The sequence below is a fragment of the Quercus suber genome, unplaced genomic scaffold, assembly GCF_002906115.3.
Source record: "Quercus suber isolate HL8 unplaced genomic scaffold, Cork oak 2.0 scaffold_327, whole genome shotgun sequence".
Lineage (NCBI taxonomy): Eukaryota > Viridiplantae > Streptophyta > Magnoliopsida > Fagales > Fagaceae > Quercus > Quercus suber.
Window position 1 is genome coordinate 759,998 of NW_027069780.1, and position 15,466 is coordinate 775,463.

The following is a 15,466-nucleotide window of genomic DNA, read 5'->3' on the forward strand; positions in this document are numbered from 1 at the left end:
TTGTGTAGTATTTGCACTAGGCCTTCTTTTTTTGTGCAGTTCTTTTGGGATGCTGGAGCTGTAGAATTTCTGTACTTTTTTTTTCTTTTAACAAAATCTCTCTCATTCATCTAAAACTGAGAATTTGAGGTTGCTTGAAAGATTGATGAGAATACCGAATGTGAGAGGGCGATAAGAATTTTTTTTTAGTGGACAATTGTTTTGGTGAGTATCCACGATAGGCACTGCACTGCTTTGGGATATATAATCTTCAGCCAGCCAGGAATCTTAAAAATCAATAATTTCATATATTTTGTAACTATAAATTAACCTATGTTTGCACCAAGTGTATCATTTTATTTGACGAATAAAAAGTGTCTAAAAGTTCAATATAAACTCACCAAGTATTTTGATTTAAACGATCTGGAAAATAGACATTTCAATTCTTTTACAGCACTCTAAAGAGAGACACAAGACTTCAATCCAAACTATCCTACCAGAAGCTTATTTCATTTGTGAGAAAAAGTTTATTTTCTTTAATTAAACCCAGAAATACTCATCATTTCAATCCTGCTCTATGCATCCATGTGGATAATGCATCGAAGGCCGTCACCTCTAAGCATGTACTCAAAGGCCTTGTTGATTTCCGAGAAAGAGACTTCATGGGTGATGAATTTCTCTAGCTCAAGCTCCTGCCACATTTAGAACAATTAGACTGACAAAACTAAAAAAAAATAAATAAATAAACAAAGGGTGAAGAGGAATAAATGACTTGGATTTCTAAACAGTAAATACAAGCCAAGTAAACGTAATTCTTGATAAATAATGAAAGAGAAGACCTTGAAAGCAAGAACCATTAGACAAGAAGGAAGAATTAAAGGGAAAAAAAGATAGCTTTATTCCCTTTTGGAGTTTAAGCATAATTTCTCTGGACTTTTGGATTTATGCATGTAACTTTTGTTTATTCCTCAACTCTTGTCAGATCTTGAGGCAGGATTAAAGCATTCAAATGAGTACTTAATTAAGGTATACCATGGAGGCCACTAGAGTCCTCTGGTGTTCATTAGACCATTTTCTTGATTAAAATTGCTGTCAGTCACGTGTACAGAAACTAGCATTCTAAGTAAAAGAAGTAATCCTATATGCGGATTGTATAGTGATCCAATCCATACATCCTATTTTTCAATAAGTAATTCAGCTCACCTTATTCATGTACTTTTCAACCACCGAAGGCAAGTCAGACCGTGGTTTGTAGTTGCCAAAGAAGGTACCCTTGATAGTCCTCCCATTCAAGATATTCACTGGGTGGGTTTTAAATGCATCATCTTTACTTGGGACACCAACAAGTACAGCAACACCCCATCCCTGCAAAGAAACATACCATATGACAGATTTTAGAAGAATGGATTCGAGATAAAATCTATGAATTACTTGAACAGGAGCTCATGGGAAATTACATCATGAACACATTCAAATGCAGAAATCATGGCATTGATACTTCCAGTGCATTCAATACTTCGATCAACTCCGCCGTTGGTCATTTCAGCAAGCACCTAAAGAAGTCAAAGAAAGTTAGAAAAGCAGTGAAAGTTGATTGCTCCTTCACCATGGAAAAATTTTTCTAGCATTTTAAAGTAAGCCAACCTCTTGAACAGGCTTGTCATGGTCTTTTGGGTTCACAAACTCGGTGACACCAAATTTCTTGGCTGTTGACAAGAACAAGGAAAATGAATAAAAAAGACTAATAAATGAAAACCCAACAACTCAAGCATTCCATACTAGATCATCAGATTTTGATAGCACCAAGTATCACAATACCTTGGTCAAATCTCTTTGCATTCAGATCAATACCGATAATCCTTGAAGCACCAGAAATTCTAGCCCCTTCAGCAGCCTAATCACATAAAACCATAAAATCATATGTATACATATATATATCTTCACTAGAAACAGTAATGCTGCAGTAGTATTTTCAAAAGAGAGCTATATCAAATAAGTCATCTGCATTAGAAGATAGGAGAGACTCACAGCTAGTCCAACAGCCCCCAGTCCAAAAACAGCTACCGTTGATCCCTTTTTGGGTTTCGCAACATTCAAGGTAGCACCAAGGCCTACAGAACTCAATTCTCAACAATAAGAGAAATGAACAAATAACTATCATGCAAATAAATTCAAATGGTTTTTAACCGACCTGTTGAGATTCGACAGCTGAGAACACAAACTTTGTCCAGAGGAGCAGCAGGATTAATTTTGGCAACACAACCAACATGAACCACAGTGTATTCACTAAAGGTGGAAGTCCCAACAAAATGGTAAATGGGTTGTCCATTGATAGAAAATCTCGACTTGCCATCATTGAGCATCACACCTCGGTCAGTGTTTATCCTCAAGAGGTCACACATGTTGCTCTCCTCTGACTCGCAGTGTCGACACTCTTTGCACTCCCCGGTGAAGACAGGAAGCACATGGTCACCAGGTTTGAGGTCTGTCACACCCTCACCAACGCTCTCAACAATCCTAAGTACCAAAATCACCAGAACACAACTACATAGTCAGATAAATGTATTCAATTGTATATGAATGGAACTGAAACACAATTAAAACTAATTGATTTTAGCTAATATGTTCTACTTCTTTTTTCTTTTCTTGAAATGTCCATACCCGCCAGCTTCAGGACCAAATATGCAAGGAAACAATGGGGTCTGTCCCTGCATATTCAAAAATCAATCGGTTTAAGAATATCTCGCACATAAAATAAGTAATCACTAGAATAATGCATTTCTATACACACGCATAAATCATATATATATATATATGATCAAAATGTGATTACCTTGGCTTCCCATAAGTAAACATCAGTGTGGCAGAGGGAGGTGAAAAGGATCTTGAGACGAACCTCCATGGCCTGTGGCGGTGCCACTTCCACTTCTTCCATCACTAGTGGCTATCCAGCTGCCCATGCCACAGCAGCTGCAATGCACATCCATCCAATACTTATTAATTTTCGAATATATATATACACAAAACACAAGTAGGAAGTAGCTTTGACGCAGCTAAAAACATGAGATTGTTAACGTAGGGAAAGATTGGAAAAACCTGGCTTGTTTAGACTTCATAAGGAAGTCGAAATGTCATGCCTAAATTTATAGAAATTTTGATATTCAAACTACACATGTATCATCCTAAAGAAGAACAAAATGAAAAATGGTAAAATACAGTAAATTTTGTTGATTAGCCCCGTTCCTAATGGCTAGAGTTCTTCCTCACTGACCTGTGTAAAACACGCAAGAGTATGGGAGCAAAACATTTCTTTGTATTAATTAACATTATTGGTACACAAATAATATTATCCCACTTCCAAAAATTATTTATCTTTGGGGACGGACAAAAAGCAACAAAGCAGTTGTCCTGTCTCCGAGAAACCACACATAGCGCATAATAAGACTAGAAACGTCTCAAGATTTAGCATTTTCTTTTAAGCACACAACAAGGGAACAAGTTGATATAATCAAATATGTTCATCAAAAAAAAAAAAAAACAAATATAGTAAAACAACAAAGAAATGGAAAGAAAAGAAACCTATTGAACAACCATATGACTAATAAATATCTTATTAAACAACAACAACAAAGAATGTCAGAAAAATGAAAAAGAAAAAAAAAAAAAAAAAAAGTGGTATATTGTATTGTGTACCTTTGCAACGTATGACTTGACCAGCAGTGCTTGATGAAGACATGTTTTTGACTTTCGTTCACTCACTGTTTCTTGACTTTGATGTTTGAATTTGTTGCCTGTTGTGGAGATATGGGTATGCTCTGTGAGGGTATATACCCTCCTAATCCGGGAGGCAAAACCATGATCTGGTATCGCTGGGTTTCAACCCAAAAAAAAAAAAAGGCTTTTTGTTAACGGTTAAAATTGATTTTTTTTATTAATAAAGTATTGTTGCTTTTCGGGAGCAGAAAAAAGCATGGTAACTTTTATATTTGTTGTTGACTAATAAGTAATTAGCACAGCCAACACAAAATAATAATAATAACTATTCTTTTTTTTTTTTGAGAATCATAATAATAACTATTCTCATTATTCGAGTTTGCACTCACACTTATGGTGAGGATTTTTTTTTTGTTTTTGGTCTAATATAATTTTTCAATTTAAAATCAACAATTAGTAAGGTTACACGGTAAGGAATTTTTTAGAAACTAAAATTTAAAATTTGAAATTAAGTAAATTATTGGGTTTAATATGGGATAACTTTTAGGAAAAAAAAATATTAAACGTGCATGAGATATATCTATACTATTATTTAAAAGGCTTCTCCTGTTTAAGATCTTTAATTTTTTAGTTCAAAAATACCTCTATACCTTTATATTTAAGTAGAGACAAAACTAAAGAACAATCCACTTATAAACTCTAAATGCGTAATATTAATAAGAAAATGTGTAAACTTAAATAAAAATTAATGAAAAATTATGATACTAAAAAAAAAAAAAACCTCATCGCACACACGAAAGGCATGTGATAAGGCTAGTATAAATAAAGAGTGTGTTAATTTTTAGGAAAAAAGTTTCTCTTGTAATTTTTTTTTTTTTAAATTTTGAACTTTAAATTTTGTTGAATTACAATTTAACCTTTTTTATTTTTTAAAAATAAAATTACCTAATTAGATTATGAGCATTTTTATATTTTTTTGAAGTCATAAATAATTTTTTAAATTCTCTTAATATATAGAGATAATAAAATTTTATATTTTTAACTCAAATTTTTAACATTTAAAGTGTTACAAATTAAATAATATCATTTTAAAAAGAAAAAAAAAAAAACTGAAAGTTGGTTCTCGAACACATAAAAAAACAAGTTTAACTTTTCTCAATAGTTGGCACTTGCCACGGATAGAGCCACCCTCAATTCATCCATGTCATGTATCTTTTTTACTACCAAAATGTGGGTAACTAAACTAATATATTTGAACAACCAAAATCATAATTTAACTTTAAAAAAAAAAAAAAAATCATTTTGTTGCTTGGGTTGGGATAAAGTCACTAAGCCCAGATGCTAACGTTGTTTGGGCCTTTTGCTGGCTAAGAGTAAAAACATGTCTCTCGTTATATGCCTTTTTTAGTCCATCACAACTTCGATTCTGCTGTATCGCCGACCATGTCTTCAATCTCATAATAAAAAATGGCAATTCCCTAGAATAGGGCTATGCAGAAAAAAAAAATTAAAAATTAAAATAATAATAATAATGACTCACCCGACAATCTGCCTAATCTGAACCAACCTAGCCCAACATATGTATGTAGGGGTGTTTACCAGATCGCACAAACAGCAAAAACCGCACCAAAATCACTCGTAAAATGACATAACCGCACTACATCGCAAGTAACAGTACATTGCACCACACCGCAGTTTGCGGTTTTATAATAAGAAAATTGCACAAACCACACCGCACCACATTCTCTCTATATATTAATATATTTATTTATTTTTAATATTAAATATATTATTAATAGTTTAATAACCCTAGTTTTTAAAATTATAAAAAAAAATAAAATAAAAATAAAATAAAAGTTTGATTCCTTAGCAAGTGTTGGCTAAGAAAGCCAATCCAAAATAAAGAAAAACTAGATCAATAGTTTAAAATTTGGCCCAAAACAAAGGAAAAAATTAGTTTTGGGTTGGGTAGGAAAAGCCTAAAATTTGAAAAATATTCTTCAATCCATTAAAACCGCATCTTATACATCGCACTGCACATGTGACCGCAAAAATGAGGTGCGTTGCGGTTATGGTTTTGACTAAACTCCAAACCGCACCACACCACACATGTAACTACAAAAATAAGGTGCGGTGTAGTTATGATTTTAGCTAAATCGTACCACAAAATGTGGTGTTAAAAATTGCCTAAAACCGCACCACACCACAACACGGACACCCCTACATGTATGTCTATTAAGTGGATCAGATTGGGCAAGTTAAATAGATAATTTAGCATATCGGATTGAATAACGGGTTAGTTATTTCTAACCTACCACAACCCGACCCACCCACTTCTCTCTCATGTCTTTCTCTCACATACGCATCCACTTTATTTCTCACATCTCTTTTTCTTTCTTTATATATATATATATATATATATTTTTTTTTTTTTTTTTCATTTTCACATTTCTCTTCCCTAATAAACTCTAGTCACTCTTTAAAATTTTGTTATGATTCTTACTCTTGTACATGACTAATTTCATATTCTGAAATGTTTTTCATTTTAATGTATTAAAATTTCAATCATTCCAATAAAAATTATGTAATAATAATTATCCAATTTAATTAAAATAATTTAATCTAGTCAATTGAATTTGTCAACTCGTCCAACCTGCTGAGTTGAAACCATTAAGAATTTCAACAGACTCGTCGAATTTATAGTTTGGTGTGTTGGTGGCAAACTAAATTTTCCTGACCCACCATTGGCGGGTTGGTTAAAAATATTACCCTCCACATGTCCAACCCGACCTATGCACATCCTACCCTAGATTGGTTTTGAGAATTTATGAGTTAGGTTGTGTTCTAAAATCATTTTGAAGTTTGAGTGGTGGTGTAAAATTTCCAATCATGTTATTAGTAGTTTATAAATTATAATATATATTAAATTTTTTTAGTTTGAATTACTTTGTATTTTGGGACTTTGTTTCGATTTATTAGTTTAATTTATTTTGGTATTTTAGAATTAATTTTGATTAAATTAGAATATTATACCCAATTATGTAAATTGATATCATTTATTGAATAATAGACTCAAGTAGTTGGAATAAACCCTATTTATTATTAGGCTTGACAAAATGACCTCACCTGATTTGAATCCCTACGAGTTGGGTGGGGTTACTGGTTAGAGTTACCATGGATTTGATTGAATTTGGAAGATTTTAACCATCCCAAGAACTCAATTCTTTCTTTGGATTGAAAGAATAAATTTTCCCATTTGATAACGTATCCATTTGATAACTTCATATATGTTATGGTTTAATAAGATGTTACATGTCCTTAAAACATTGGTTAATGGAGAAGTAAGTTTTCTAAGTAACTCCAACTTTGATGAGCAAGTAGAGGTTATAGATACAAGGAATTTGGTCCTCTCTCTACCTATAAAAGAGACATTCAGCTACCCCATCACATACACTGAATAGTAAAAAAGAAAAAAGGGTCAAGAGAGAGAAACCAATTCTATAAGAATTAAGTGTCTTTTATACTAAGACTTGATCTTAAGAAAATTTCAGCAATGGATCAAGGAAAGCTTTACAATTAATTTGTGTAGTCATGAAATCATGATAATTCAAGATCCTAGAATTTATATTATGGTTGTTTATAATCTAACAACATGAAGAAAACATTTTACATGTGCTATTAGAGCTTATGTTTTAGAATTATCATGTTTTTCCATTAAAATATTTATAAACAATTATAGTTTCCATTATCATGATTGTGATTTTGGATTTGTGAAAGCAATTAACGTCTTCTATATGATCATGGTTCAAGTTTGGATAACATGAAATTTGTTTTTCCATTACTTAATAACTTTGGGGCATTACAAATTTCTACGATATTTGGTTCATGTCTATTTAAATGTTTATTTAAAGATTAAAAACTTTAATGTTTAATGTTAAAAACTCAAATCTTAAATTGCAAATATAATATCATCTGACATTCATGAATAGTTATGGTATAAACTCTTTTATACTTTAAGATTATCAGTTATTTTTCTTTATTAATTTTTTTGTTCACTCTTTTAAATGCAATGAATGTTGAATTGCTAAATTTAGTTTATTTAATATTGTAATAAACTACTAATATTATCAAAACTACAACTTACTATTCTATCAGGTATTTCATTGATGTCTTTTATGAAAGAAGAGACTTATATGTTTCAATGTAAACATGTATGGCACAAACTTTTATATCTATATTACAATAATGTATTCCATTAATTTAATGTTTATGCCATTAATTTTGATTTGGAGTCTGTATTTTGATACGTTTTGGTAGTCACTAAAGTGGCCCAATCGAAACGATGCATAGATAAGAAGTCAAAATAATTAAAATTTAACACATATTCCCAATGTTAAAAATTAGTGACTTTGCAAATCACAATTTTTTTAATCACAAGAATATTAGGTTGGCCCAAAGGTGCACCACTTTCAAGTGATTAATAATTTGGAATAGGATAGTTGATGGATATTCATGGTTGAGATTGGAATGGATACCCAAAGGTAACGGACCAACTTAATTATGAATATTTTATTAATTAGTCCTATTAGGTGAAAGGGAATCACCATAATTGTTTAATAGTTTACCATAAGAATAGCCCAAAGGTGATCACGATAATGTTATTTATCATTTTTTAAACATGTGTTTCATTTTAGTTTATTGTTCCTTAATCAATAAATCTTAGCACTAATGTAGTGAGCATATATTATTACTTTGTTTAAAATATCAATCCTTGTTTCACTACATTTGCATGCTTCATCTATTCCCATGCAAATTGGAACAAATTTCTCAGCTTGGAAAGAACAAGTTCAGGTTCACCTCGGTGTACTGGATCTTGATATAGCACTTGGATCTAAGAAACCGTTTGCTCTTATTGATACAAGCAGTGCAGAAGAAAAGGCTTTCTATAAAGCATGGGAAAATCAAATAGACTAAGTATTATGTTTATGCGAATGACCATTGCAAACAATATCAAGACAACACTTCCTAAAACTAATAGTGCAAAAGAATTCCTTTCAAATGTGGAAGATCGTTTCAAAACAGCTGACAAGTCCCTTGCAGGGACATTAATGACTAAACTTACCACCATAAAATTTGATGGTAAGCGTGAGATATAGGCGCATGCCATTGAAATGACAAATTTGGCTGTTTAATTAAAGACTCTAAGGATGAATGTGGATGAGCTTTTTCTCGTTCAATTTATATTGAATTCCTTGCCTCCTCAGTATAGGCCGTTTCAAATTAATTACAATACTATGAAAGATAAGTGAAATGTAAATCAATTGGCCATTATGCTTAATCACAAGACTCATGCAACTTGAGCAACATTCAATTCATCTCATAAATCAAGAAACTGAAAGAAAATGGAGGAAGCCAAAAAAAGGCTTAAAGCATGGATCACGCAACGCAAGTGATCCTAATCCAACCGGTTAGCCTCAAAAGAAGGAAAATGGCGATTATAAATGTCACTTCTGTAAAAAGTAGGGACATTTTAAGAAGGATTGCCCAAAACGTAGACAATGATTCGAAAGAAAAGGTAAATCTTTAATTAAAGGTTATATTTCTGTATGTTTCAAATCAAACCTAACTGAAATTCCTTCTATTACTTGGTGGCTTGATTCTGGAGCTACTACTCATATTTCAAATACAATGCGGGGATTTCTTTCAATCCAAACCATAAATCCTAATGAGAATTTCATATTGATGGGAAATCGGGTCAAAGCACCAATTGAAGCAATTGGGACTTATCATTTATTTCTAGATACTAATAAACACAGATTTTTTTCAAACATTTTATGTTCCTTCTCTTTCTAGAAATTTAGTCTCTTTTCCTAAACTTGATCTTGATGGATATTTCATAAAATTTAGGAATAAAGGTTTTACTTTATTTAAGAATACCTCTTTTGTAGGTTTCGGTATTCTTTTTGATGTTTTGTACAAATTTAACCTTCATGATGAATTTGATAAAACCTTTCTCACCTTGCATCATAGTATCGATACTAAACGTAACCTAATTAATGAAAATTCCTCAAATTTCTGGCATAAAAGGCTGGGATACATTTCCAGAGAAAGGTTCGAGATACTAGTAAAAGATGGGATTCTCCCAAACGTAGATTTTACTAATCTGTGTGTGTGTGTGTGTGTGTGTGTGTGTGTTAAAGGCAAACAAACCGAACACACTAAGAAAAGTTCCACAAGAAGTACATAGCTTCTTGAAATTATCCATACAGACATTTGTGGGCCTTTTGATGCTCCATCTTTTGGTAAAGAAAAATATTTTATCACCTTTGTAGATGATTTTTCATGTTACACTTATATTTATTTATTGCATGAAAAATCTCAAGCAGTGGAACCCCTTGCGGTGTACATTACTGAGGTAGAAAGGCAATTAGAAAGAAAGGTGAAAATCATTAGATCAGATAAAGGTGGTGAATATTATGGAAAGTATGATGAATTAGAGCAATGTCCAAGCCCATTTGCTAAACTCCTTGAAAAGCATGGCATTTGTGCACAAAACACTATGCCAAGAACACCACAATTAAATGGTGTAGCTGAAAGACGAAATTGTACTCTAATGGATATGGTTAGGAGTATGTTAAGTAATTCCACATTACCCTTATATGCTCTTAAGATCACTATATACTTATTTCCTAGTAAGGCAGTTCCAAAAACCCTTTTTGAACTGTGGACAGGAAGGAAACCGAGTTTAAGACGCCTAAATGTTTGGGGTTGTCTAGTGGAGGCTAGAATTTATAATCCACTTGAAAAGAAATTAGACTCAAGAACAATTAGAAATATAACCACTGATTTTTCTTAAGTCTAATTTCTTTTCATGTGGATTATAAATTCTAGCCTCCACCAGACAACCCCAAACATGCAAGTGTCTTAAACTCGATTTCCTTCGTGGCCACAATTCAAAAGGGGTTTTTGGAGCTACCTTACTAGGAACTTGATTTAATAAGTATATAGCAATCTTAAGAGCATACATCCACAATTATTAGGGTAATGTGCAATTACTTAACACACTCCTAACCATATCCATTAGAGTATGATTACGTCTTTCAACTACACCATTTTGTTGTGGTGTTCCTGGCATAATGCATTGTGCACAATGCCATGCTTTTCAAGGAGTTTAGCAAATAGGTCTAGGCATTACCCTGATTCATTATACTTTCCATAATATTCACCACCTTTATCTGATCTAATGAATTTCACTTTTCTTTCTAATTGTCTTTCTACCTTAGTAATGTACACTGCAAGGGCATCCACTGCTTGAGATTTTTCATGCAATAAATAAATATAAGTGTAACGTGAAAAATCATCTATAAAGGTGATAAATATTTTTCTTTACCAAAAGATGGAGCATCAAAAGGCCCACAAATGTCTCTATGGATAATTTCAAGAAGCTCTGTACTTCTTGTGGCACCTTTCTTAGCATGTTTGGTTTGTTTGCCCTTAATACAATCCACACACACATCGAGATCAGTAAAATCTAGGTTTGGGAGAATCCCATCTTTTACTAGTCTCTCTAACCTTTCTCTGGAAATGTGTCCCAGCCTTTTATGCCACAAATTTGAAGAATTTTCATTAATTAGGCCACATTTAGTACCAATGCTACGATGCAAGGTGAGAAAGGTTTCAGCAAATTCATTATGAAGGTTAAATTTGTACAAACCATCAAAAAGAATACCAAAACCAACAAAAGAGGTATTCTTAAATAAAGTAAAACTTTTATTCCCAGATTTGATGAAATATCATTAAGATCAAGTTTAGGCAAAGAGACAAATTTCTAGAAAGAGAAGGAACATAAAATGTTTGAAATAAATCTATGTTTATTGGTATCTAGAAGACGATAACTACTAATGGCTTCAATTGGTGCTTTCACCCGATTTTCCATCAATACAAAATTCTCATTTGGATTTATGGTCTAGATTGAAAGAATTCTCTGCATCGTATTTGAAAGATGAGTAGTAACCCTAGAATCAAGCCGTCAAGTATTAGAAGGAACTTCAGTTAGGTTTGATTAGAAACATACATAAATATAACTTTTAATTAAAAATTTTCCTTTTCTTTTGAACCATTGCCCAAGTTTTGGGCAATCTTTCTTAAAATGTCCCAAATTTTTATAGAAGTGACATTTATAATCATCATTTTCCTTCTTTTGAGACTGACCAGTTGGATTAGGACCACTTGCTTTGTGTGATCCATGCTTTAAACCTTTTTTAGGCTTCCTCCATTTTCTTTTAGCTCCTTGATTTATAAGATGAATTGAATGTTGCTCAAGTTGCTTGAGTCTTGCCTTTTCTTAATTAAGCATAATGGCCAATTGATTTACATTCCACTTATCTTTCATAGTGTTGTAATTAATCTGAAATGGCCCACACTAAGAAGATAAGGAATTCAATATAAATTGAACGAGAAAAAACTCATCCACATTCATCCCTAGAGTCTTTAATTGAGCAGCCAAATTAGTCATTTCAATGGCATGCTCCTATATCCCACGCTTACCATCAAATTTCATGGTGGTAAGTTTAGCCATTAATGTCCGTACAAGGGATTTGTCAACTGTTTTGAAATGGTCTTCCACATTTGATTTGCACTTCCAGTTTTAGGAAGTGTTGTCTTGATATTGTTTGCTGTGATCATTCACATAAACATAATACTTAGTCTATTTGATTTTTCCCATGCCTTGTATCAATATGAGCAGACTGTTTCTTAGTATCACCGAGGTGAAACTGAACCTATTCTTTCCAAACTGAGAAGTTTGTTTCATTTAGCATGGGAATAGATGAAGCATGCGAATGTAGTGAAACAGGGACTGATACTATAAACAAAGTAATAATATATGCTCACTACATTAGTGCTAAGAGTTATCAATTAAGGAACAATAAACCAAAATGAAACACATGTTTAAGCAATGATGAATAGTATTATCGTGACCACATTTGGGCTATTCTTATGGTAAACTATTAAACAGTTATGGTGATTCCCTTTCACCTAATAGGACTAATTAATAAAATATTCATAATTAAGTTGATCTGTTACCTTTGGGTATCCTTTCCAATCTCAACCATGAATATCCATCAACTATCCTATTCCAATTTATTAATCACTTGAAAGTGGTGCACCTTTGGGCCAACCTAATATTCTCATGATTAAAAATTGTGATTTGCAAAGTCACTAATTTTTAACACTGGGGAATATGTGTTGAATTTCAGTTATTTTGACTTGTTATTTATGCGTCTTTCCGATTGGGCCACTTTTGTAAACTATTAAACAATTATGGTGATTCCTTTTCACCTAATAGGACTAATTAATAAAATATTCATAATTAAGTTGGTCCATTACCTTTGGGTATCCATTCCAATCTCAACCATGAATATCCATCAACTATCCTATTCCAATTTATTAATCACTTGAAAGTGGTGCACCTTTGGGCCAACCTAATATTCTCGTCATTAAAAATTGTGATTTGCGAAGTCACTAATTTTTAACACTAGGGAATATATGTTGAATTTCAGTTATTTTGACTTGTTATCTATGCGTCTTTTCAATTGGGCCACTTTTGTAAACTATTAAACAGTTATGGTGATTCCCTTTCACCTAATAGGACTAATTAATAAAATATTCATAATTAAGTTGGTCCGTTACCTTTGGGTATCCATTCCAATCTCAACCATTAATATCCATCAACCATCCTATCCCAATTTACTAATCACTTGAAAGTGGTGCACCTTTGTGCCAACCTAATATTCTTGTGATTAAAAATTGTGATTTGCAAAGTCACTAATTTTTAACACTGGGGAATATGTGTTGAATTTCAGTTATTTTGACTTGTTATCTATGCGTCTTTCCAATTGGGCCTCTTTTGTAAACTATTAAACAGTTATGGTGATTCCCTTTCATCTAATAGGACTAATTAAGAAAATATTCATGATTAAGTTGGTCCAAATAAAATTCTTAACCTTGTTGGGAACATGAAGAGACCAAATCCCCTTCCAATGATGTTTATCCTGAAGCTCAAAGTCTTCATGTTACTCAAACTCTACCTCTTCCTTCAAAACATGATAACCAGACTTGCAAGTATATTCCCATCCTTTGCTAGAGGCCAAAACACAATATCCCTTTTTTGCAATAAAATAAGAAATATTATAATATATTAGCCTAATAAAACTACATTTGAACATATTATATGTACACTTAATATTTGTTCAAACAATTCATTTTAAAAGGAAAGACGGTTGAAGAGCGAAAGAGGAAAGTTGTTAATATGAAAAAACCAAAGCAATGCACAAACACGTGGCTAAAGACCCTAAAGGACGTGGCTATAGATCCACTTAATGCCGCACTTTTTAAACACTATTATAGATTAGGATTTTAAGCCGCATTTGTTAAAAACGCAACTTTAGGTTGGCTATGGCTGTGTTTTTCAAACGCTAAAAAAAAACAAAATATTTGGTTGGACCTATAGCCACACTTCTTGAACGTGGCAATAGGCCTTATCCAAAAAACCGCAGCTAAAAACACTTATAAATGGGGTTGTAGACTTAACCTATAGATAGGTCAGTAGTTTCAGCTGTGTTTCTTAAAAATGCGGCTATAGGTTAGCAATAGCCACGTTTACAAAACACGGCTAAAAAAATGTAGCTATAGCCCGCCTTTTTAGTAGTGATTCTTTAATTTGATAGCACTTGGATAATAAAAAATAAAATAAAAAACTAATAATGTTGATGACATCCATATTATTAACAACCTTAATGATAAATCAAGTACAAAGAGAACTTTTCAAGTTTTCTTTTGTTGATATTCTCACTCTTGCACTAACTTCTCTATAATCCTCCGTCAATTTCATTTCTAATAATTTCACCGTCTTCACTCTGAAAACATATGCCCTTCCGCAAAAAATCTATATCATACAATTTAAATTTAAAAAAAAAAAAAAAAAAGTAATTACAAGTTTGTATTAAATACACTTCATCGAACAAAAATATTAAGTTGGAAAAAAATATATATCAATATAAGACTAAATTGTACCATTTGATAACTACAGGTTTGTTTGAAAATAAAAATTATGTTATAGGTTTAATAAAGAGTTATATTCTTCTCAAAAAAATAAGGAGTTGCATGTTTTTAACTAGAGGTTAATGGAGTTGGTTTCTCATTAACTCTCCGAGTTCGGTGGGCAAGTGGAGATTAAATGAACAAGGAAATGGTCCTTTCTCTACCTAAAACAAAAAGAAAAACAAAAAAAGAGAGACATTTAGCACTCTTCAAAGAGAAAAGAAGGTCAAGAGAGAGAAGCCTTATTTCCATTATTGCTACTTTAACCTTTTTTTTAGTCCTTGTTTCATTTCTCATAGGAAAAAAGATTTAAAGGTGCTAGCTCTTTAGCTAGGACCATAAACACTGTCCCACCAAATAATGAATGGCTTGATTCCAACAAACTCTCTAAAAAAATGTGTTTTTAAAAAGTTTTAATAAATAATTTTTAAAAAAGCTTCCAAAGCCATCCTCTTTTAAAATGGTTATTTCAAATAACTAAACAAGAGTACTTTTCAAGTTTACCCTTAGATCAAAACCCTCCAAATGAGCATTTTTAAATAAATTCTTGATAGATGCACTTTACAAAATCACCTTCTAAACCGAGTTCCAAAGAGCCCAAAATTTGAATTTTTTACAAAAAACTTACAAAATGTCATGGATTTTTATCCCTAAAAAGACCCTTTCTTATATA

The 15,466-nt window shown here is 32.2% G+C and overlaps 1 protein-coding gene across 1 annotated transcript; it reads right to left on the reverse strand.

Moving 5' to 3' along the window:
* Window positions 1-314: 314 nt before the first annotated feature.
* On the reverse strand, window positions 315-3,848 carry LOC112008972 (alcohol dehydrogenase 1). The gene is made up of 10 exons (XM_024041332.2): window positions 3,673-3,848; window positions 2,813-2,949; window positions 2,611-2,687; window positions 2,171-2,496; window positions 2,008-2,090; window positions 1,798-1,873; window positions 1,624-1,685; window positions 1,437-1,532; window positions 1,183-1,344; window positions 315-671 (listed from the first exon to the last, which is right to left on the reverse strand). Exons 2-10 carry the CDS (start codon window positions 2,912-2,914, stop codon window positions 555-557), a joined length of 1,101 nt encoding a protein of 366 aa, XP_023897100.1. The 5' UTR covers window positions 2,915-2,949; window positions 3,673-3,848; the 3' UTR covers window positions 315-554.
* Window positions 3,849-15,466: the final 11,618 nt, after the last annotated feature.

What these genes read in the sequence shown, in the direction of transcription:
- LOC112008972 (XM_024041332.2), bottom strand. Translation starts at nt 2,914, where the DNA reads ATGGAAGAAGTGGAAGTGGCACCGCCACAGGCCATGGAGGTTCGTCTC. An exon ending in TTCAAGAAAAGAAAAAAGAA is followed by an intron (nt 2,497 to 2,610) that starts GTAGAACATATT and finishes TTTGGTACTTAG; the next exon opens with GATTGTTGAGAGCGTTGGTG. An exon ending in CAGCTGTCGAATCTCAACAG is followed by an intron (nt 2,091 to 2,170) that starts GTCGGTTAAAAA and finishes TGAGTTCTGTAG; the next exon opens with GCCTTGGTGCTACCTTGAAT.